Source organism: Zosterops lateralis, assembly GCF_965231275.1.
Source record: "Zosterops lateralis genome assembly, chromosome: 13".
NCBI classification, from domain to species: Eukaryota; Metazoa; Chordata; class Aves; order Passeriformes; family Zosteropidae; genus Zosterops; species Zosterops lateralis.
The window spans coordinates 3,878,499-3,903,650 of record NC_139773.1 but is presented as its reverse complement, the minus strand read 5'-3'; the positions used below and the strand labels follow the sequence as shown (position 1 = coordinate 3,903,650).

Below are 25,152 nucleotides of genomic sequence, written 5' to 3'. Positions count from 1 at the left end.
GCCCATGACGAGCAGCAGTGATACCCAAGTACTCCAGATGTGTTTCTAATTTCCTGCTGTTCAAAGGCTGCTTCCGTTCGCTGTCACTTTCTCACGGTTGTTCTGCTTTGACTGGACTTCCCTTCTGCTTTCACTTTTAGGTGTTTCAGTCGAGCGAGGTTCCAGAGAAGACATCATCACCTGAAGAATCAATCCGGATGACGAAAGGGATCACCATGGCAACTGCCAAAGCTGTGGCGGCCGGGAACTCGTGCCGGCAGGAGGATGTGATTGCCACAGCAAATCTGAGCCGCAAAGCAGTGTCTGACATGCTGACAGCTTGTAAGGTAAAGATCCCCTTCCTTGCCTAAGATTGAGCTTTTTGTGTTTGTGTGCCTCTAAATCCATAGGACGTTGTAGATTTTGTTCAGTTTTCTGCTTTTCATATGAGAAAGTTAATGGGTGAGGTAATTTTAAGGGAACCTCTCTCAGGATTTTTTTGTGCCATGCACACAAAAAAAAAGAAAAAAAAAACAGTACTAATTTTTACTGTTTTCTTTTTGTGAAAATGAGGAATTTTATTTGAGCTGAAATTTCCTGGTTTTCAGTCAGAAGAAAAACAATCTGTACAAGTTGTAGAATATGCAAATATTCCTGTGGTCATAAATATAATTTCAATATTCCTAGAACAGTGAAAGAAATCACTCTGATCTATCTTTAGTAGTTCTTTTCCCCCTGACTAAACCTGTTGGTTTGCTCAATTTCTTTTTTGCTTCTCAAAAATGTATGCAATTTTTGTTGCAATTTTTAAATTAAAATAACTGTAGCCCTATAAAAATAGCGTAGCTGTATTTTCTATACTGTGTGCTCCATAAATGACTGTTAAGCCATTTGGCTTTGTTCTGATGATAAAAAAAATCTAGGGATAAATAAATGATTAAAAAATGAGATTATGAGGATCTCATTCCTTTTGATTTTCAGTAGTGACTGTAGTAAACTGCCTTTGCCTGTAAATCTTAGTTATTTATTTTTCCATGTCTTTCCATGTATGGAAGGTGACAGTGGAATAATGGTGCTCTCTGTGTGGTGTCTGATTTTCAGTATTTGGTCAAATCCTAACTGCCTCCATCAGTCCCAGATTGATTTTTAGCCTAATACCGCCCAGACACAAAGGTTATGTTTCTTTTAAAAATTATCCTCTTTCAAAAGTGCAAATTCTAATTTAGAACTGCCCTTATCCAAAACCACTGAATGAAACTTTCTATATTGACTTAGTTTTGTAGCAGGTTTTTTAGTGTCTGACAATTCTTGACCATTTTGCATGCTTCAGATTTTGATTTGTCTTTCCAAACAGACAGCAGATTCTCAGGAACAGAATCCTCTGGTTCTAGTAACGTTATAAAACCCTTCCATGCATGCACAGCCCAGTACATACTATTGAACATCTATTTATGAACATTGCTTTTTAATGGTTTTATGTTTACATTTGCTCTCAGTTAATTTAATGATTTTGAGTGGTTTGTGCATTGTCAGTAGCTGACAGGATGAAACTTCCTGCAAATGGAACAGTGGAGGTCTGGGATGTGCTGGAAAAGCCTTTGTGATCTCCCAGGGAATTGCTTTTACAAAGAAAGGAGCCTTCAGAAGGAAAAGGGGCTGGGAATCATTTAGTGCCAAGGCCTAAGATCTAGTCTGTTTTCTTAAGACCAAGAGCATTTATTGGACAAACAGGAATAAAAGTCTCCAAGAATACTAATTTTATGCATTATCTAAAATGTATGAGAAAACAGCTGTATCATTTAATGAAGATCTTAAATACACAGTTTGAACCAGACTTGATTTAGAAAATCTTGTTTCTACAAATTTTGCTCAGAGTCTTAGAAATCTTATGCCATTAATCCTACAAATCGATAACTGGACATGGCATTTCCATGATAAACCACATTCCTCGAATTTTAGAGATAGGAACCAGCAGTCTTAGCCCTACTATCCTGTAAAAGCTGTGTGATGCAATCTCACTTGGGTTTTGTGATATTTGATAACCATTGGAGGGATTTTATGGTGATATTAAGGTACTCTGTAGAAATAGCACTGATAAATTATCAGATTTTTATGTTCTTTGGGCCAAGACACAAGTGCATGTGTATGATATGTGGTAGGAATGTACAGAACAGCTCTGACTTCCCTAGTGTTAGGATTTGAATGGAAGTTCTATTTAACTGCCTGTTGCCTAAGGCAAGTAGAATAAGGCGTTTGAATTAACAGTTATATAGATGCCTGTGCTTGGTCTGCTATAGATGAATTTACAGTGCTCATTACTAATTCAGTTCTTATAAGCAGATGTTACTTCAAAGGATAATAAGATGCTTATTGTGGGATGTAGTGAGACAACTCTCATTAAAGTCAGTGGAAATGCTGTAATTACATTTATTGAATGTTAAAGCAGGCCCTAAGATAACAATTCCTTTTTTTAATTATGTATTTATATAAAATAATGCAGTAATTAAGCTGTGCATAGTATCACTCTTTGTGGTGATTGCTGTTGGAAAGGAAACAGATCTGAAAGGCCTGTCAAATCCATAGGAACCCTGCCTTACTGCTGTGGAAAGTATGTAGAGAGAAAATGAGGGCTGATAGTGAAGGAAGCCTCAGCATGAGGAAACAAAAGTGTGTTCTGGCTCCTCAGACACATTTCAGTTTGAGATGTTTAGGCAGACCTTCTGCCCAAGGCTGGGAGAGAAGGCATTTCTGTTGCATGTCCCCAGTAGTGTAGTGAAATGTGTATTTGGATGTTTCTTGGTTACAAAAATGATTTCCTACAATGGCTTCTGTCACCTCTTTAGGCTGCTGTGAAGTATTTGGAATTTATACTGAACCTTAAAAATGCTCCCAAAAATACTCTTGACCAGTCTTGGCTATGTATGTAAAACATAGAAGGAACTTTGTATTTCCCTCCTACAGATGCTTGCTCTAATTCCTTGTGTTACAGTAATATTTAAGTGCAAAAGAGACATTTTAGGGTGCTTTACAATGTATGTATAAGAAACACCCAGGGGCCCTTTGCCCTGTTTGAAAATTAAAAAATCCCCCAAACAACAGAACGGTTCTGAACTTTTTGGGCTTTGGCAGCTCATTTGAAGTACGCTGAAGATGAGGAAAATCAGTCCTGTTTCTCCCATGTCCCTTCCCCTCAGCCAGGGTGTTGGTGGGATGAGGAGGGGCCGTGCCCTGCTCCTCCCGAGCTTCCCTGCAGAGGGAGCCCAGAGACCAGCGCCCGCCCTGGCTCGGGATGTCGCGGTTGCGGGAAGGGCCGAAATAAGTGAGCCGTGAGCTAATCCCCCATCCCAACGGGAGAGGAGAGGCTGCAGGAGCTGCTCTGTGAGAGGAAATGCTGTGAATATTGAGAACTTTCACTTGGCAACAAGTGGTGCTTCTGCACAATAAAAAAAGTTCCCTAGAAGTTTATTGTAGAAAGTACAAGGCTTTGAAGAGGCTGCACGTTTCACTTTTTATTAAAAATAAAATGGTTGAATTGGTGGGCGTATGTCCGATTGCCAGACATTACACTTATTGGAACTCCTTACAAAGACCTGACTCTGCTGCAGCTTCTCTCTGTGTTTAAACAGAAGGTTCCAGCACTGCTGCTGCTGTGTTAAATCTCTCCATCAAGCTATCACCATTAATGAGCCTTTACAGAACTGGAGCTCCGCTGCTCTTCCAGCACCATTTGCTTACAACAGAAATGGCTGGCCCTGAAGCTCAAATGTCATTTGCACACTATAAAAAATCTCCTCCCTTCCCTTTCCCCCATCTCTCTGTGCTGATCTTCTCTTGTGGGAGCTGTTTTGGATACTAATGTTGTTTTGCCTCCTCAGCAAGCATCATATCACCCAGATGTGAGTGAAGAAGTTCGGGAGAGAGCCCTGCGCTTTGGCACTGAATGTACCCTGGGATACCTGGAACTCCTGGAGCACGTTCTCCTGGTAAGGAGCCATCTACATGTATATACCGGGTTGCTTCCAAGGAAAGTAATCTCCCTGCCCTCTTTCTATAGTGACTGATAGTGACTCATTTTTATCAGTTCGTCACAAGATTATGAAGTTTTGTTGTTAGAGCAAGCTAAAGGAACCTCAATATTTCAGCTCAATCTGTAAGACAGAAGGAATATTGGAGTATTCCAATGGAATAATAATAATGGAGCTGCATTCTGGGTCAGATCTGGAGGCAATACAAATCTGAACCTAAAAAAGGTCCTTGACAAAGAAATTAAAATAAGGCATTTCAGTATTATTTTAAGCCTAGAGTAAATAGTAGACATACTAGGCACAAGCCTATCCCCCAGACTGAAGAGGTTACATAATCTGTATGAAGGCACTGTTACATGCCTCTCACAGCCACACCTGTTCCAAGCCATCCCAAAATCCCCAGCCAGCACTGCCTCAAAAAGAACTCTCCAAGGCACCCCCAAAGCTCTGCATAAAACTTCTGCATTCAAATCCAAACTCATGAATCCTGCTGTCAGTGGGCTTTGCTTGACCATACATAACTATCACATAATATAATAATTATCCCATAATATTTATTCTTCTGCTGCTATTACTTTTGTAGGAAGCAATAAAATGTGTTTGAACTAACATTTATGAGATATTGAAGTTTCTGGAGAAGACTTAAATCAGCAATCAGGTTCATGGATGACCAGCAGTTTCTTTTAGGTGGCTCTCAGCTGACATATTAAAGTCCCTGAAACTGAAATTTGCAGCCACTAAGTGCTAATTAGCAAACCCAGATCAGTTTTTCTGCTGAGAACAGAGCATGTGTAATTATTTGCATCAACTCGCTGAAATTTATAAATAAAATAAAAGTACAGTCACAGTTGTGCTTGCCACTAGCAGGTAAAATAATTCAAGAAAGTTGGAACTTACTAATGGAATTCTTAGAGCTGTATTGCAGTAAGTGATTTAGCATTAGTTGTCTGATTCATTTTTAGTTTAGAGGACTGTGGGGAATTTTTCAGATTTGACCCCTAGAACACTGGCAGTATGTGTTTCAAACTAAGTGCCAGAACAGACCAAGGACTTGAATCAATTTTTGCTCATTTTATTTCACTCTCTGCATAAGTCAAGAGGCTTGTGGTAAGAAAGGCATGTTCCATTTTGCTGAAGTAACAGGCCTTTCTTACCTTAAGAAAGGTAAGTGTGCTCATGGTTTTAGTGCCCTAAAACCATGAGCAGTTCTGCCCCTTTGTACCACACCCTTCCCCTTCCCCAGCATTGGCTGCCTTAGCAGACTCTGGTGGTTTAGAACCCCTAGGTCTGCAATCTGATTTATAACCTCCAGAAACACTAGATTATGTGGCATTAGGAATCTCTAATGGGTCCATCTGGCAGCCTGTGATACAGTTGTACCCTCAGTGGTCAGGCTAGGGATGCTTACAGGGGTGCCAAGTGGTATTCAACAGCCATATTTCAACGATATTGTCAGTTCCTGTAGCTGTGCAAGGCAGTGCCACTTTCCTGGTGTGCATCCAACATTGTAGTGTCAGCCTCTGCTCCTGGTGCTTCACTGACAGTTACAGTGGGCTCTCAATTGCTATACAAAATAAATCTTTCACTAGAGGGCCTTGGGAATCTTCCAGCATTCTGGAATCCTTACTAACACACATTCTGTTTCTCTAGATTCTTCAAAAAGCAACTCCAGAGCTAAAGCATCAGCTGGCCTCTTTCTCCAAGCGGGTTGCAGGTGCTGTCACAGAGCTCATCCAGTCAGCAGAAGCAATGAAGGGTGAGTTGGAAAGGCAGGCTACCAGTGTGGTGTGCTCATTACTCCAGAGATGATGATCTGATATTCTGTGTAATATTCACTGCAGGCTCTCCTCAGTTATTTCCTGCTGTTACCAGTACATGATCCTTGGAAATGAAGCTGAACTACAAGCAATTTTCATATATGGGAATCTATTTTTTCTTTCCTCCTTATCTCTTAATATAGTTACTCTTTTTTTCATAGAACAGTGATCTACATTATGCTATTCCCCTGTTCAAGTAGCTTCATCGAATTCTTCAGCTTTTTCTGCATTCTCTTTTATATTTCAAAATTTCAGTTTCCATTTGCTAACAAGGCAAGCCAATATCAGACTTCTTCTATTCCCTAAGTGCTTTTTAAAAATCTTTATAGTATTCTCATATTTGGTGACATTTATTAATTTCTGGGTATTATTGCATTTTAATTCATATTCATTAAAATTTAAAAAACACTTTTTATTTCTTTTTTCGCTTGGTGCCTGTAGAGGATGTTTTTATCCACTTTAGAAGCTTTTTTTGTGGGAAGCAAAATGTTTTTTAACCATTCACAATTTTCTTTCATCATTTTCATTTATAGAGACACAATAAAATTGTCTCTTAACAAATTTAACATATAAATGTTTTAACCTTTATGAAATGCCTTTTTTGAAGAGGAACTGCTACATTTTACAAATTTAGGGTTGGCTATATTTATACTTGATGCCTTCTCTTTTTTTCCCTGTTTATCTACCAGTATTAGGGTTTAATATATAATGTCTTCATCTTGTACAGCATTTGAGCTGAGAAATAGTTTTGAGACCATGCCCTTAGAGGTTATGAACTTCTTTTGGCTGTTTTGTTGTTTCCCTCAATTCAGCAAATGGATGCTTTCTGAATCTTGTAATTCAGAGAATGGTGTTAGGAAATCAAAAATAACAATACACTGACAAACTTCCAAAAATCTGAAACCACTTCCAGCCAAGTATTCATTTTGTGGATCTATAAAATTTCTTTGAAAAAATAGAAATCCCAAAAAGTCAACAGAAAAAAAAAAATAAAAGCTGCCCTTCAGATGTGACACAGAAACTGCTTTGGCCTTTTCTACATCACTGTTAGACACACACTGACAAAAGTGTGCCTCCTTCAGTCAGTGCTAACTTCATCCCCAACCACAGCCAGCAAACAGACTGCCAGGTCTGTGCTGGGGGGACTGCAGAGTGTGCAGGGGGTGACTGTGTTGGCTGTAGCCTGTTTTCTCTACCATAAGGTCTGACTTCTCAATGTACTCTATGGCTTGGTCAAGTTAGGAACCATCTGAGTAAGACCTCTGATAAACACAAGTTGAGTGACAGCTGGTTTTGTTCCCAGTATGGACAGTATCCCTTTTTGAAGCTTCTTTGCTTACATAATTATTAAATAAGTTACTTTCCCAAGAGAAGAATCCTGCTAAATACTTCTTTCTCCTCTGCTTTATGTTTTTTTCTGTGATATAAGCCACTGTTTTCATGCCATTATGGCACTAAAATCAGCTTTCTGGGATGTACATTTTATACTGGACACTTGAGGTGTGATTGCAGTTCCCCCTGTTTGAGTGGCAGCTCACAGTGACACTGAAGGTATTGTCTCCGTCTCCATTAATTTCAGGGACAGAGTGGGTGGATCCAGAAGACCCAACAGTCATTGCAGAGACAGAGCTCTTAGGGGCTGCAGCATCAATTGAGGCTGCAGCAAAGAAGTTGGAGCAGCTGAAACCAAGAGCCAAGCCTAAGGTGAGTGTCCATCCCCATTGTTTGTTTGAGGTTAACAAGGCAGAGGATGCACGTTGCCCATAGTTTGGTGTGTACTTTGCTACTGGCCAAGATCATGGTGTAAACAATCAAACCTTGCCTGAGTCTCAGTGCCACAAAATGCTGCTCTGGATGGCACTTACCCCTGAGGGTAGAGGGTGAAAAGGTGCTTTTCAGAGAGTGAGTCAAGCACCAGCCATAAGCAAGACTAAAACCAGCATTTTATGCCATTCTTAGAGAGCAGCTGTTTCACTATAGAATCGGATATGTTGAATGATCATTTCTATGTTATTTTCCTAAAGGAAATTAAATTACAGTTCATTATATCAAGTAGTGTTGCATGTTGCCAGGTCATTTCAAATGTGTCTCTGAAGATATAATAATTAGGCGAACTATTTTCACGGCAGTACAGAGGGAATATATGAAACTGGTGGATCCCAGAGAATTGCTACCTTTAGCCTTGTCTTAACAGGCAGGTTTTAGTAGAAATTACAATGTTGCATCTCTTTAAAATGAAAAACATGTTTTGGCTGTATAATTGACTTCAGGAAAGGACTATGTATATATTTTCCTCTTTATGCTGCTTTGTAGGGGCAAAACTGTTTTCAAAGTAAAGCCTAATGAGAAATCTTTCTAAAAAGCAGAGGCTCAAGAGCATTCAGTGTTGGATGATTGTATTGGTGCAGGGTAGTATTTTGTTATGTAGGAGCATCAGATGAAATAGTTCTTGGAAGCTTCAGCCTTTGAGGACTTCCCACCCCCCCACTCCCTGCTTAGTGATAAGAATAAATTAGCTCATGAAAAAGACATGCTCTTTGTCTGCATTTTTGAACAAGTACATCCATTTTGTTTATAAAGAAAAATGGTCCTTTATAATGAGATTCCACAGGCTGAGTCTGAGGAGTGGAAAAGTCCTCCATCACCTTTTCTATACAATCAGTGCACAATAGCACATGTGTGTTGCCTGGTAACCATGGAGCAGTTTCCTTCCAACATCTAAGCCCCTCCAGGGTCATTGTAATTTCCCAGTGAATACAGTTCTCACACCTGCTCATCATTTAACGTGTTAATTTGAGTATCCAGTCTGCTTGTGACTTGTTGGTTTGTTTGTCGTTTTCTGAAACTAAAATTTATATCCAGCTGTTTGATTTGGGATTTCAGGAGCCTTTGCATCCTTTTCAGATGTTTAATCTCTTTCACAATAGGGATTATAATCCACATCAAAAGGTGTTAGGAAGATCACAGAGTGGCTCAAATAGCCACTTTTTCTGCTGCAGACTTGTAGCTTGTATCCTCCCCGAGTAGGATTTCCTGTGGTGAACAGGCTGTGTCTTTCTAATGCCCATCTTTGACAACACAGAGTGTTGCAGTAGGAATGCTTAGACTAGGTAAGGGTTGCTTTGTCTTGTGCTCAGTCTATGAAATGCAGGAATAGGAGTTATTTTCTACAATGGAACAGACTAGACAATATCCTGCTCTGGTTAACAGCAGTAACCATCAAGTGAACTCGCAGAGAAGTCCTCAGTTGGTAATTTTAGGATGTCTACCTGCAGGAATTCCTTCTTCTTCATCATTACTAGTTGGTGGCTGATTCTCTGTTTTTTGGTAAAGTTTTTTTTATTGGTGGGAGTAATTTGATTTAAGCTTGAAATTTTGATTGTTGTGTTCCAGTTTGTCTTTTACCTCTAAAAAAACCCTCAATATTTAAAGGTAGGGTTTCTTCACAATTGTTCTACTATCCTAATTTTTTTTTTTAGCTTTTGGATAATTTTATTTCTTCTTGTCCTTGTTTCCTCTTCATATTTTTGCACCTATCATACCCCCTTGATGTCTTAAACTGACACAAATAGCATGAGACATCTTTGTTTTCTGTTACTGGGAATCATCTTATCCCAGAGAACAATTTCTATTGAGACACAGTCCTGCTAACTGCTGCCTGTGCTTTATTGTACAATGCGCGCGCTTTTTTTTTTTCTTTTTTTTTTTTTTTTTTTTTTTAAATCCTGATTGTTTGGCTGCAGGTGAATGTGCTCCCAAAATAATTTGTCCACTAGTCCACAGCCCCACTGACACTCTGTAAAATACCTGTATGTCTTCTGAGCTCATATCTTGGAAGAATTTTGAGGACTCTCCTGAGCAGGTGTTACTACTGTCTGTAACACAAAACCTGTTCAGTATTCTCCTTGCAGTGTTCAAGGTGGGAAATTATCTGAGAAGCAATGAGATATTTATGGTTTATTAAGCAAGATTCGGCTGTCATGTTTCCTTTAAGTACAATTATTTTTCTTGAATGTGGACTCTTACTTTTTTCAGTTTTCCATTTGAAGAGACAGGTGTATTGCAATGCAGACACACATTCCTTCTGTTATGCAAATCTGCTGTTTCTTGTAAAATAACAACCCCCAAAAATAGCAATTTTCTGAAGAAGAAAACTATTTGGCTGATAAAGTCTTCCTGCTAATACTGGGCAAAACAACACTTTTAAGTTAAAAGGTATGGTAGAGGAGGTACAACAGGAGAGAGTATTGCTGTCCCTACCCTGTTCTGTCTGCTCCTCATGCTTCTGTGCAGGCCTCCAGACACAAGTGTCTTGTAGTCAGTAAGAGTTCCCTGCTGGTAGCTTTCAGCAGCTGGTCCTTGGTTTTTTTTAACCCAAGATGAATCAAACCTGGATGCCTTTTTCTGCAGGACTCTGTGTGATATGTTTGATATATTAGGTTGTTATTTAATCCAACTATATATCAAACATATTCCTACAGTGTCCTGCCCTGTCTCCGGGGGTTTTAACATAGTAGAAGGCAATATGAAGGAGTACAGTCACTCACAAGCAGGTTTACAAGACTTCCTGTAGACTCCTAATCTAATCTGCCGTAAAATATATACATGGAGAGCTCCTTTATCAGTAGAGTTGCTCTTGAAGAGACTTCTAAGTTGTGTAGGGCTCTTTGTGACAATGAGCAGCAGCTGTGCCAAGAACTGACTTTCACTGGAATGGTTATTGTGCTTTCTATGGCTCAGTGCAGTAACTTACTCATATTGGTTTGCTCATTTTAAAGTAGATGATGAGAGGTGCTTGAAAATAAAACGGTTTCTCCTTTGTCATTTTTGCTACTGTTTTGCAATGAGATTGGGAGCTCATTTGTTTTCCTATTAACCCTGATTTTATGGTACCCCTAATAATGGAGATGTTATAGAAAAATGGTTAAAATATACAACAAAAACATATCTTTTTTGTTTTGTTTTCAATGGCATAATCAACATTTTTAGGATATTCCCGTCTAAAGACTTTGTAGTGAGCCTAATGTTTTTCTGTTCTGGTGACTTCATTTTCCAATCTATTTATAGCTGTACATGGTTAGTAACAGTATATTAGTTTAGGCTTGAGGAAAATGAGATGCTGCTCTTCATGGGGGCTGCTTGAGGAAGGAGAAAGTCATCACTTGTGTCACAGATCTGGTTTTCTAAAGAAACCTGCTCTAAAATCTTACAATGTGATATTTTCTGCCATCTATCACATCACTGCTCTCAACTTTATTCATGAAGGCTGTGAACTGACATGTGAGGGTACTGTTTATGAGTGTGAACTTAAGACAGTCCAGGAAACATTCTTCTAATAATGGGAATGGTGGAATAATTACTTTTGTTGTCGGGCATTTTGCTGTGCTCAGTCTTGTGCTGCTTCCTTTCATTGCTAAGGAATGCTCTTGGGAGAGCCCTGGCAGGAAACACACCCATAGTGCTGACTGTGCCTCCCCTACTGAGTATCCAGCCCTTAGATGTGTCTCACACCTGAGAATGGTGAAGAGAAAACCCCAGAGAAGGACTAGAGAAGAAGGATTTGTTAGAAAAGATGAAAAGCCAACAAGCATTTAACAGTTTGAGTGCTCTGTGAGGCTGCTACAAAAATAAATTCTTCACATAAGGGATCAACTGTCAAGAGAATTATTTTTCCAAAAGTAAAAGAAATTGTGAGATGTCAGAGAATGCAAGACTTGGAAGTACAGAAACTTGAGGTATGGCTTGTTCTCCCAAACCTCGTATTTCAATATAATTGGAAAGAAACTGACTTGGTAAACAGGGGAGAAAAAATCTGTTACCAGATGAGATATTAAGGTTTAGCTGTCTGTTTTCCTGTTGAGCTTCACCTGCTGCTCCATGGTGGAAGTAAATCCAACCACTGTACAATGGCACTCTTGATAATGCAAGCTTTGATTTCTTGGTGTTCTCTTTGAAAAGCAGTAGTTTTGCTTAGGACTTCTGTGCAATATTTAGTCCACTCCCAACCCTGAACTGAGTTCAAACAACTGCTTTTGTTCAGCGTATTTTTGGTGGCTGTTCTTTCACAAATTGAATTCCATCTGGACACATACACAGCTGTCCAATAGATCAGACTATGGCCATGAGCATTTTTTTAAATGTCAATAAAGATTCACATCTCCTTTGTAATAAATAAGCAGATATTGAAGTTCTCACTTAAGTCTGAATTCCTGACAGTGCTGACATATAGAGTAATGCACATAATAAATTTTATGTTGGAAATGAGAATTTAAAAACTTGATAGCGAGAAGTCTTGGACAAAAGTAAAAGTGCAGTAACAGTCTGCTAAATTTACTGTCAGTCAGTGGTATTTTTGTTGATATTTCAGTTTCAGTCTTTGTCAAATCAAAGTCAATAATGCATCTGTTTTAATAAGGACAATCATTCTGGTAGAGACTCTACTGGATTCCATTTAATCACTCTGGTAATGTTCTGATTGAAATAAGAGTTTCATAAATAAGACTTGAGACCTGTAGAGGGCCAATGTGATTGCACTTTGGTATAATAATGGTCATTATTGCAATCACTGCCAAAATTTTATGTGGAACATGACTTGGTCACTTTCCAAAGCAGTTTCTTTTATTACAAAGACATGTACTTTAGTTGATGAGAATAGCCCAATAGCAAGGCAAATATTTTTCAGTGGATTAGGTGGCTTTTTCTAAAAAAAGAAAAACTTTCGGTACCAAATATCTCTATCTATACATCAGTTTTGATTTTCAGATGATTCAGTTTTTCTGGTGTCTGTGGAGGCTATTGTTTCATCTCCTGGACTTTAAATGATGTGATAGTTATGTGAAGTGCTATAAGACTCAGTGCTGCTTGATGCACCATTTTGTAATTACTTATCATTATCCTTTATTATTTTATAATTGACTATTCCATCACACTGCAGCAACAGACCTAATCCTGACTTAATTTCAGATGGGTGTGCTTAGACTTGCAAATGAAGTGCCCAATTTTTTAACTCAGGGCCCACCCGGCTGGTGTTTCTAAAGTTAGTTGTGTGATGCAAGAATGTTGCAGTTGCCGTAGTTAGAATAAACCTGAGTTTCAAAACCTGTATCTCTCACAAAGTAGGATGTCCTGATACTGTAGCCACTAGCCCTACTTGTCATAGGGCCTTGGATTCCAGTAGGCTTGTGATTGGATCACAAACAAAGTACATTCTCTTGGATTATTTTATATAAAAAACTATCAGAATACATGGCCCAGGCCTGGTTCTGTTTAAAATAACAATAACTGTTCATCTCTCTTTTGTTAACTGTTCAAAAGCTAGTAAGCATGCTTAGATGGACAAGTGTTTGTTTAAATGATTTGAAAGTCAGGAAAGTTTTTATAGAGCAATGAATTTGGATTTTAAATAGTAAGAAACCTCATTAGGAGGTTTTGCACATGCTTGTTGAAAGACATAGTTGGATGACTGAAGTGTTCCAGATAGACCTTTGGAACTTCCTATCTCCAAGATCACTAAACTGGACTGCTGCACAAAGCTGCTTTCTGTGCAGTGACAGCTCTTACCAGAAGCTGATAAATCTATGCTCTTGCTTATCTGCTTTACATTCCTTAGTACAGGTGAATGAGACAACACACATTTATCGTTGTTCTTTTCCAATGCCTTAAGTCTTTAAGTATTTAGAAAATGCTTTCTCTAGTTTAGCAATCTTGGAAGCCACTATTTTGGCACTACAGAGATAATCTTGATAGGAAAAACAAGAATTTCTTTTCAGACTTGCACTTTTCTGAAGTAGTTTAGAGTGGCTCTAGTGGAGGTAATGCATTAGAAAGTTCATGGCTTTGTTTAAGTATCTTGTGTGATATTCTGTTTTAGTGTAAACAGGCACAAGGGCAAGCTAATACTTACTTTATGTTGACTCCCAACTTTAGCCCACACAAAACTTCTTTGCAGAAAATGATGTTATAAGTCTTACTGACTTTACTGATGTGTGCCAGAATCTTCTTGTCTTTGTATATGTCCTCATTCTTGACAGTATAATTGCTTTCAGGTGAATGTGTAACATTGTTTTTTCTTGGTTATAGCAAGCAGATGAGACTCTGGATTTTGAAGAACAGATCCTGGAAGCAGCTAAATCGATTGCAGCTGCTACCAGTGCCCTCGTGAAGTCAGCTTCAGCAGCCCAGAGGGAACTGGTGGCTCAAGGAAAGGTGGGTAAACAGGACATGTAGCAACAGTAGCAGAGGGAAAGCATTGATATTGAATCTAGTCTCCTAATGGTTCTGTTAAAAACAGTAGGAAAGAAGCTTGGGAATGACTAATGAAAATGTGAATTGTTCACTGCTCATCACAATACATGGTCCAGACCTGGTTCTATTTTAAAAAATCCCAGAGTTACGTTCATTAAAACCTCACAAATGTAATCAAGTGCTTGGTTCTTCAAATAATTCAGTTGTGAGGAGTTTTACTGTGGGGGTTTTTCACTTCATGAAGATCTATGATTCAAGTGGGACTAGTAATGTATAGTCCCATACAAAAGTTTGGGGATCCAAACCTAAATGTCACAATGTACAATACTGTTTTGGACCAGAACAGCAAAAGGCCTCAGTAATTGTACCCTCAGTGTCTTGTGGCTCAATGGGGACACAGGCCTGCATTTAAATTGATTACATTTAAGTGGCCATGCTTGTAGTTATTGGTGGAACCAATGGAAGGAGTGTTTACAACATGTGGCATCCTTTTATGATCAGAATTGAGATTTTGTAAATCATTTCATATCCATCACTATTTTTCACAGTTAGTATACTCTGAAACATAAAACCTAAACATCAACCAAGTATGTTGCCTGTGAGAACAATTTATTTTAGGACCATTGTTGTTGTGTAGTTGTGGTTTCCATTTTCACCTGATTCTTGACTTGGAGCAGGCTGTACCATGGATCCCACAGTCAGGCTGTGCTGCCTGCTGCAGCCAGGATTCTGGGAACCTTGTGCTTTTTGGTTCAAACAAGACAAACAAGCACTTCATCTGGGGTCTACTTAAAAACACCTGTTCAGGGGATGGTGAGGCAAAAAACCCTTGAAACCAAAATACTTCAGGGATCTAGTGGGGGGTTTTTTTGTATAACTGATTTATTTTTTATTTTTTTTTAGTTACATAAAAGTGTCTCCATAGCTATGAGACAACATATCTTCTGTTTATGTTGATGCTGCACTTAATGATTTGTTTTCATTCCCTGGAATTCTCATTATGCACAAATGCCTGTTTCTATTTCTTTTAAAACACAAGTTTCTGGACCATGTTTACATTTCACATCTTTCAGCTTCCCTCTCAAAACCACTCAGACCCAGGCAGCTGGGGGTGTGGGTCTGGCAACCAACTGTAGAGTTTAGTTTCATTGCTTCCATCTAATATGGGAAGAAAACTGTCTCCAAATTGTTGCTGTTACTGCTGATGCCATCACCACTTCAGTGGAAAAGCCATGCAGAAAAATGGGCTGCTCTCCTAAAGTGCCATTATTAGGCATGAAGGCACTTAGGGGGTTTCCCTGTGGAGCTTTCTGATCTATACCTTTCCGTGGTGCTCAAATCAGAAGAGATGAAAGAATAATGTAAATTCAAATATATTATGGAGAGAGAGTAAGTTATTTTAAAGCCTGGGACTTAAGGAACTGCTGTTTCAGCTGTTGCATCAGCTGTGGCTTCAACCACTAGCAGTCTTCTAATTACTGGTTATTCTGGTAATTACTTCTGTGTGTTCCAAGAATGGGTCAGCTGAAGCAGTATAATAAGTTGGACACTTCCTGAGCAGGCAGATGTGTGCTGGAAGCACAGTCACTCTGACAACCGACTTCCAGTTGGATTTTCTGCTCTTGAATATGCTAGGTACAGGTGTTCCTTTATTCATGATTACTTCTTGTCTAATTCTGAGACAAAGCAATTGCATTTTCTGTTTTCTTGTAAGCCATCTCTGAACTGTTTTTTCAGGTTGGAGCAATCCCTGCAAATGCAGCTGATGATGGACAGTGGTCTCAGGGACTTATTTCTGCTGTGAGTAACTACTTCTCTTGAGAAAACTGGCACTCTCTCTGAAGAAATAATATTGTGTGAGAATACACAGTGACTTTCTTTTACTGCCTTCCAGGCCCGAATGGTGGCAGCTGCAACCAGCAATCTCTGTGAAGCAGCGAATGCCTCAGTTCAAGGCCATGCCAGTGAGGAGAAACTCATCTCATCTGCCAAACAAGTCGCAGCTTCTACAGCACAGTTGCTTGTGGCTTGCAAAGTGAAGGCTGATCATGACTCTGAAGCCATGAGGAGGCTACAGGTACTTGTGTTAATTGCTGAAAACCCATGGTAGTGCTATGTAAACACTGTTTCAGCACTCCAAGATTGTGCTTGTGTTCAACAAGGTATTTCTCTAAGTGCTGGCCTGGATTGTGGTCAGTCTTCCTTTGTTTCTAGGAGTCAAGAGACAGCCGTTGTAGATAGAGCATTTCTAAAATGGAGAATCATTGTTAGACAAAAATAAGAAGAGAATCTCATGCAAAATCTCAACTGAAGTCTGAGAGAGCTTCTTTACATGAAACTGGTTCCCTTTTATGCTATACATCCATTTCATGTGGAGCTTCTCTGAACTGCTGCTGAATTAACACTGTGTTTTGATGAGTAAAATCTAAAGTCTCTAGAAGTTTTGTTTGAGGGTGGTAATTATTAAAATGACTACAGCCTTCTCTGACATCATGCCCTGCAGGCTCAGCCTGGAATGTAAGAACTATTTCAGCTGCTTTTTTATACCACCTTTGGTAAACAGTGAAGATTCCCCTTTTTCTTGTACAGCTGCTACTAGTGGACACTCAGTGCAACAGTTCATGTATGGACAGGCAGAATCAAATTCAGCAGAAATATATGTGACTAATATCTGTCTGAGCATGAGGAACTGATGTCATCATTTTTTTTTTTCAAAGAAGAAAAATGGTTTAAATATTTAGGAGGAAAAAATAAATATATGAATGTGTGAAAAATCTGTTTCTACAAAAAACAGTGGTATGTCATAGGGCAGTTATAGGCTGAGATGGCTTTAGTGCTTTATAGTGGATCCATGTCTATTGACATTGCCAAAGGTGCGTGGGGAAGGTGTCAGTAAGTGGTTCTGTCCATTAGTGCAATCTGCTGTGTAATATCCTGGTGCCAAGATGAGTCTGAAGGAATTTTAAATGCAGAACAAACAATAGAAACAGGAAAAATCAACTTCTAGAGACTTCCCTCAGTTCTGACAGGAAATTTGGGGTTCTCAGTCATTGTGGGCAAATATTAAATAGACATTGAATGTGAGAAATTGGAAGGGAATGTGAAAAGGAAACAAGCCTAAGCATGCAGTGAAATTGAACTTTGCCATTTTACCAAGCTTCATTTTAGTCCCAAAATGAATAATGAAAGGAAGAGCAGTTTGCACTTGGAAATCATGTCTTTTATCATAGCAAAAACAGTGAGTTGATGTCTACTAAATATTTTTACTGGTGGACTTGCCAAAACTACTGAGACTTTTCAGCTGGCTTTGCCCCCAGCAAAAATGTTTTCACATGGCTTCAATCAATAGGTTGGATTCAGGACTTTGAATGTCTTGGTTTTTTTCCTTCATACCCCAATTTGAACTGCGTTTCCCATGAACATAAATTTGGAATGCACGTTACAGAATCTTCCAAAACTTAATGAAACAATTGGAAATGTTTCCATTCTTTCTGGATGAGCTCCAGACTGAGCAGAGCAAATTTCAAATAATTTATCCTTGGGTCATTTCATTGAGGAAGACTTGAAAGTGAGATGCAACTGGAAATATGGGATAGGATTTGGGAGAGGTGGGGGACAGGTTCAGAGCTGGTCCTTCCTAGGAAGGTTGGAAGCTGTGGCTTCCCTTCCTCATGCCAGTGTGTCTCTTGCATGTGGGAGCAGCCTGTTTTGACCTGCTGACAGTATCCAGTTCAGGCAACAAAAGATGTATTACAAATGTTGGACCGTTTCTCTCTAGAAATCTGAAAATTTTTAGGAAATAAAGGTTTAAATGTGAGATGGCCATGGCTGTGTAAGTTGTTAACTTGCCATGGTTAAAGTCCATTAATTAAAAAATGTAATTGTTTTATAATATCTTTATAGAGTAGCTTTTAGTTTCTGTTCTTCTTTCTCAAAAAATGTCTGATCAGCATAATATAACTTGTAATTTCATCCACTGCTTTATTTCAAACTGTAGGGAAAAAAAAATCTTGTGTGGCTTCTTAAACAAAGGAATTTTGTTTTCTCTGTACCACTGATTTTCAAAGATTAATTTGCTTTTCACTGGAGAAAAAAAAAAAACAAACATACATTTCCTGTGCAGTCAAGAAAAGATGGGTTTTTTTGATGTTCAGACAAACCCATGTTAGTTATGTATTTTCCTTATTACTAAGTTTCTTTTCTTTCTCAAAGGCTGCAGGAAATGCTGTCAAGCGTGCATCAGACAATCTTGTCAGGGCAGCCCAGAAAGCAGCGTTTGGGAAAGCAGAGGATGATGATGTTGTGGTCAAAACCAAGTTTGTGGGTGGCATCGCTCAGGTTGGTACAATCACTACAGAAATAAAGCAGGGAAAAACCATCACAGACATGAGTGGTGTTACAATGTCCACCTGCTGCACTGCAGGCTGGACAAATCTAGTTAGAAATCTGTGATAAATTACTTGATGCCTCATTATCATGGAACCCCTGACATAAGTGATGTGTTATGTGGTATTTGCACTTCCTTACTGAGCATTTGCTGTAATAGTTACCATTGTCCAACAGCTTTTAGTTTTGTTCTGATTAAACGAGTGGATCTTTTCAGAATTCTCTTATGTATTTTAAATGTTCCCAATTCTTAATGAAACAATGATGTTGCATATATTTAGGCAAAGAAATAGAGAGTAAGAGATAAAAACCAATGATGTTTTGTTTCTGTGACCATAATAATTATTGGGAAATAATAATAGTATTCAAAAGTAGATTTCAAGGCTCTGAGGTACCAACTTCTAGATTCCTTTTAATGAATGAGGTACATCATATACTGTACTCGTTACTTAAAAGATGCAGGACTTGATTATTTCTGCATGTCTGTACTACTGTCATTTTTTCTTTGGCATTCTGAGATACAGGAAAATACTGTGGATACCTGCAGTAAAGAATGTTCAATTTTACTGTCAGACATTATGTTATGACATGGTGCTTATTCTACAAGTTCTAAACCCCCACCCTGCTGAATGTTGGAAGACTGCAGAGCTGTGAAATTAATCATAGATGCATGGTGAAACTACAGTGGTAGATTCTTTTTATCTTTTTTTAGTGCTCTTTAAGAAACAAGTGGGAATACAATACTTTTCTTGATGGCCTAGTCCTGGAATCTGGAAAAATTTGAGCAATTCCTGATGAAGTCATTGAAATTTGGTGCTTCTCTGGAGAATGCTCACAAGGGCCAGCTGTGACTGTGGTGTCATAGAGAAAGAAATATTATTTTACAGACAGTATTCCTTGCTGCTTCTGTTTTCTAGATTATTGCAGCCCAAGAAGAAATGCTGAAGAAGGAAAGAGAACTGGAAGAGGCAAGGAAAAAACTGGCTCAGATCCGCCAACAGCAATACAAATTTCTACCCACAGAGCTGAGAGAAGATGAGGGTTAACCATAAACCTGCTGAGATTTTTCTTCCTTTTGGTTCTTTTGTTTTCTTTTTTTTTTTTCTTTCTTTTTTTTTTTTTTTTTCTTTTAAAGAAATAAGCTAAAGGGGGACAGCACATTGAGAACTGCTCTGACAGCATACTGGTATGCCAAGCACTTAGCTAAATAAACTGCCTGTCATAGCTTTGGATGAGCAGAGGGCAATAAACACTTGTTCTTTCCCATCTGCTCAGCTGAGGTGCATGATGATCAAATAATGGTACAGTGTTAGGTTCATCATTCCTGTTCCTCCCTTGATTTATATCTCAGGAGAGAATGTTTCACTTTTTACTAAAGATACTAAGTCAGTATTATTGTCACTTTCCTGATGCTTGAGATATTTATCATTCCTTGACTTGTTCTAAAACATTGATAATATTAAGTAGGAAAAGAGTCAAGGAATTTTTCACATGATAAATATCCCATGAGCTGGTGGTTCTCCCTCCCCCAAGTACCCTTGTAAAAAGAAGACCAAGATGGAGAAGGATGTATGGCTGAGTGGAGAAACACGCACGAGTGTGGGTTTGAAGAAGAAGCCTGTCCTCTTTCAGTGTTATATAGCTGGTTCACCCCAAAACTGGAGGAATTGTCTCTGCAGCTGTTTGCACTACTAGTATTATTCCTTACCTGATACCAACAAGCTTCTGCTTGTACAGTATTTAGGTTTACAAAATGTGGCAATAGCCATTCTTTAAAGAGCTCAAAAAACAAAGAAATGGAAACCTTGTCACTGCCTCAATAATAGCAGGTTCATGTAAGAAAATGCTGTTTCAATTATATACCTCTAATGTGTGACTACTTTTACAGTATTATACACACATACACATGCTCTAACATTGGACTGAATAGTTTGCATTTTGTTTTTTAATTGAAATTATCTGGTTCGTACTGTGGTATTTCTGTTAGAATGTATCTCAGTTTAAAAAGGGAAATGCCCAGTACAACAAAAGACTATCACATCTCTTGTTATTATTTTAATAATTACATTTATAATTATTATGTTTTGAAACCTGTGGGAATTGTAGGAGAAAAAAATAAGTGATTTACAAGTAGATTTTCAATTTTTCCTGTAATATATTTTTTAAAAATCTGGACTCTAGAGAATTTGTTTTCATAGTTGCTATTGATGAAAAAGTATTCACCAAGGAATTGCAGAGAAGAAATAGCAGCAATCTAGCAGCTGCAGAAAGGTACAGTATGCTCTCAGTATCTCTGTTGTGACCTAAACAATAGGAAGTTGGGTAGAGTAACATATTTGACTGTGTCAAAGAGAGAACACAAATCACAGCAACTTTGAGTAGCAAAAGCTAAAACTATTTGACTACAGAAACACCATCTCTCCTAACGTTAGCTTGCAACATGTCACCAACTCCACTCAAGCCCTCCTAAACAATACTGGCAAATCTGTTTAGGTCAAAGGATGTTGCCCCTCCAGTCCTTCTGAAGGCTGTGCTGTCCTTAGATCCTGCCAGGTACGTTCAGCTGAGCCTGTTGTGTTCTGTGCATACTCACCTGGTCGTTGCTGCAGAAAATACTTGTCCTGTAGACTCCCCAGTAACCCCCTAGTGGTAGGTTCATCAGTTTAGATAGTGCTAACTCCTCATTTAAGTTACCTGCATGAGACAATTATCAGGAATTTTGTCACACTAGTACTAAATATATAGCAAAAAAAATTGCTAGAGAATTAATAAATATTGAAGTGTAAAAAGGTTTTTATTGTCTCTTCTCTGATAGTGACATATTTCAGACTCAGTAGAGTTGCTGGAGAATCCACAATCATGAGAGGAAAAAACCTGGTGTATCCCAAATGGAATCCCTGGCATTGACAGGTGTGCTGTAATGTGTAGGCTTGTGTGTAAAAGCAAACCCTGTACTATCAGAGATGTGCAATTCTGAGTTCTTTGATTTGCCACATCAACACAATCAATTTGGTTTTTTGTTGAACTCCCTGTGAACAGTGTCACAGTCTGGAATCCTACACCAAGTAAAAGGCTTCCTGTAAGTCTTTGGGCAGAAGGCTACACTGGTATTTATGGCTGTAAGGCCTAAATAAAGACTGCTCTAGTGACGGGGATTTTCTGCTGCTGTTTGTAGGTTCTACTCCTTTGCAGCTTGTCTTACCTGGATAGCCTCACTTTCTGATCTCTTTTTCAGAAAGATCTGCAAGACAGATTTGTTACTACTTCCCTTTCAACCTACCTTTAATTGTTATTTGATCTCATTAAAGCATGAAGAAAGATGATGCTGTCTTTAACACCATGCCACTATTTTATTGTAGGTATAATACTGATGTAATATACTTTGGTCAGGATGGTATTTGCCAGTTTGATATAAGCCAAAAAAACCTTGTCAAATGCAAATATGTATGGAAATTATATTGCTAAAAAACTTTATCAGTATGTAGAAGGTAAGAGCATGTTCAAATTGTGCTCCAGAGAAAAGTGTTTGGGAAGTCCATTTTAGCACAGCTATTTTGAGACTTCTCTGTTTCTGATTTAGTGCCCCCTCTTACATGACAGAAAGTATTTTTTCCTTAGCTGTGTGCTCCATAGAGGAACCACAGTCAGGTGAATAGCTGAGCTGGACAACTGAAGTATTTTTTTACTCGGAATTTTGGGTCTTCATTTGTGAACCATTAAGAGAATATAAGGTCATCCAAAGTCTTACAATCTTTTTCTTGCTGTTATAATTTGCAGTATTGCTGAAGTTCACATGTGAACATCTGTGGAGTTTGGAACTAGTCCATCCATTTCTTTGGCATGGGAACTTGCAGCAGGAAGTGACAAGTTGGAGTAAGGGGTAGATGCTAATTAATAAGAAGGACAGATGTTTACTTTGTTCTGTTAACTTGTGAAATGATGAATGAGCTCTGTTGTATCTCACCCTTCTTCATGTGGAATTCACTGAAAATTGTATGCAAATTAAAAACAAAATGCCTCAAAGTTCTTTGTGTACAAATAGTATAGTGTCATTTCCCCAATTATTCAAAAAAATGAATATTTTGTCATTTGTCTAAACTTTTAGACATCAGAAGCCTCAAAAGTTAGAAAAGTTTTGAAACAAAAATTGAATTACAGACTTTTTTTCATCTTTCCCTTTAATTTTCTGCATGTTCATTACATCATTCCTAATGAAGGGAGAAGTACATAAATCTAGAAACCACCTCGACCTAAATATGTTCAGATCATGAGTGCCTTTTCGTTTTCATCAGTCCTTATCAAATTGATAAGATACTCAGCCCAGGAGTATGGCATTTATCATCCCTACATATTTTGTAACTTCTTGAGTTTTGGGATTTTTCCCCTTTGGGAGTGGGCTTGGTTTAGGGGCAAGTAGCTTACACTGTAAATGTTTCCTCCTTATGTTATTGCATCATGGTTAACAAAGAGAGTTATCTGCAATAATTGTCATGATTTCTGAAACCTGCTTTTCCATATTCATGCTATTTACATGAAATGCATTGTGGTTGGTCATGTTAATGGAACAACTCATTTCTGTGGCTCAGTTCATGATGCCAAATACAAAAACTTTACTCATGTGAGTCACAACTCTGTTACAAATTGCCCTTATTAATTAAGCTATAAATAAGTTCCATTTTGTCACTTTTTAAAAAACATTTTAAAAATAAAAAAGCAGTACAAACCCTTGTTTTTTCTCAAATTAGTGCACTTTCTTGCAGTGGAAGAGCCTTCTGTTCAAGAAGTTTAGAAATTTTATGCTGGAGTTTCTAGGGGTTTGAGCTCTCACTTTAATGTCTTCCCTTCCTTTTAAAGTTTTAACCCCAAGAGAGACACAATGAAGTTTGTAGTCATGCTGCCACAGCATTATGTATAGTATTTATCTGGCCATAAAAATAAATAAGTAAATAAATATTTTAGTTTGGTCTTCACCAACAGAAGCCCCTTAAAAGTTTGAGGGTTTTTTTCCTGCAGGTGTTTGTGTCTTGTGTTGCACTGGTGGTCATGCAGAGGATTATTTTACTCCTTATGCAAAATAAGGCTGAAATTGCATGTAAGTGGTTAAAATTGCCAGGTGACAGAGGAGAATGTTCCATTTCAAGTTCTTCTGCACAGACAAAACTAGGAGTGCTTACTTTATGATATGTCAGGATCTTTGTATCAGGTGTACTTTGTGACTATTCAAAATCCTTAAAGTAGAGTACATGTTAACCACACTAATATATAGAAAAATCAAAGACCAATTATTCAAGGGTGGTGGATACTTGGTATTGTTCAGGTTTTTTGGGGGGAAGGCAAGTTTTGCTTTTATATTTTTATGATTTACATTTCATTCAACATTTTTTCCGTGTCAAATATAACTCTGTGTGTGTAGGTACTCCAATTTTCCATAGGAAAACTGTGCCAGAAATTTTGCCACTGCTCAGCTGCTTTACAAGTCCTTTAATGTTGTTACCAGAAGGGGCTGGTTCTGGCCTAATTACACTCATGTCAGAGTGGGATCTTTTGGGCATTCTGTGTGCTCATCAAATGGTTCACCAGATGTGTACATTATGTCTCTGATGATGTGATAGCTTTTTCCACTCATTCTTCATGACAGAAACAAGACTGAAGAAGCTCCTTTTTTAGTGATGGTCAGCTGAATAATGAGTTGGGGAGCTATAAAGGCCCTAGGCATGTTTTAGGCTAAAATATTTTAAATAATATCTGTGAAAACAGATACTTTAAAGTACTAGAAAATGGATATTTAGCACGTTTGCTGCATGTTTGCATTTTCTGTGTAGCTCGATTTTAATTTGTGTTCAAAACACTCCAGGCACTACTTTAGAGGCTCGAGGAAAATTAATCCCTTTTGCTTGCACAGTATTGCCTAAAGACTTGAAAACTAAACCACAGTGTTTGACATGCTTGGATCCCTTTTGACCTTACCTTTCTTTACAAGTTTGTTTGCATTTACCTTTCTCTTATGAAAGTTGGATTCTTTCCTCCTGGAACATCTTTTATCAATATATACACTTCAGTTTTCCACCTGGGCAAGTCAGTTGTGTTTAGTGTGGCAGGAAAAATACTACTATGTCTGGTTTACCCACTTACTGCCTAATGTGGATGATGCTTATCTTACAAACGTGATTTTATTTCCATCCTGGTTATTTTCTTGAAGTATGTTTATTTATTTTTAAATGGATAAGGGCTGCTGACTTTGAACCATTCAAAAATATCCACTGTGAGGGTTTATCCAGGTGAAGGAGGTTTCTTTTGGCATGGTTATATGTAACAGCTTTTGCTATAAAGTTAAACATCTCTTTATTAAAAAATTACATGGAGCATTAAGTTTATAATGCCAGAACTTTTGATGATGAAAATTCGCTCATGGTACTGAATCAGATGTTAATTTAACAGTCAGAGGCATTTTCAAGTTGCAAAAAAAAGGCTGCAGTAGGACAGTGAGAAAATGTCACTGGCTATTTTCTAAATACAATTCTTGCTCTTAAAGTGCTGAACTTAATAAAACTAATTGGAATCTTCAATGGCACACAGGTCAATATTCAGCACTGCCTAGGCTGTTAGTGTAACCCTTTTGTTATAGAATAATTGCCTGTGCTATGCTACATCTTCTCTGAATGTGGTGCAAAATCAGATCTTTGTGGCTGCTTTTTGTAAGT

At 38.2% G+C, this 25,152-nt stretch overlaps 1 protein-coding gene across 6 annotated transcripts in view; it reads left to right on the top strand.

Moving 5' to 3' along the window:
• The window catches only part of TLN2 (talin 2), a 136,953-nt gene extending 117,361 nt beyond the window's left edge, over window positions 1-19,592 (top strand). For all 6 annotated transcript variants that reach the window (XM_083870743.1, XM_083870740.1, XM_083870742.1 and 3 more), the window contains 9 exons: window positions 141-326; window positions 3,855-3,962; window positions 5,655-5,760; window positions 7,401-7,525; window positions 13,901-14,026; window positions 15,803-15,865; window positions 15,960-16,142; window positions 18,278-18,403; window positions 19,369-19,592. In XM_083870743.1, the coding sequence (XP_083726869.1) occupies window positions 141-326; window positions 3,855-3,962; window positions 5,655-5,760; window positions 7,401-7,525; window positions 13,901-14,026; window positions 15,803-15,865; window positions 15,960-16,142; window positions 18,278-18,403; window positions 19,369-19,497 (1,152 nt within the window). In that variant the 3' untranslated portion in view covers window positions 19,498-19,592. The remainder of the gene's footprint in view (window positions 1-140; window positions 327-3,854; window positions 3,963-5,654; window positions 5,761-7,400; window positions 7,526-13,900; window positions 14,027-15,802; window positions 15,866-15,959; window positions 16,143-18,277; window positions 18,404-19,368) is intronic.
• Window positions 19,593-25,152: the final 5,560 nt, after the last annotated feature.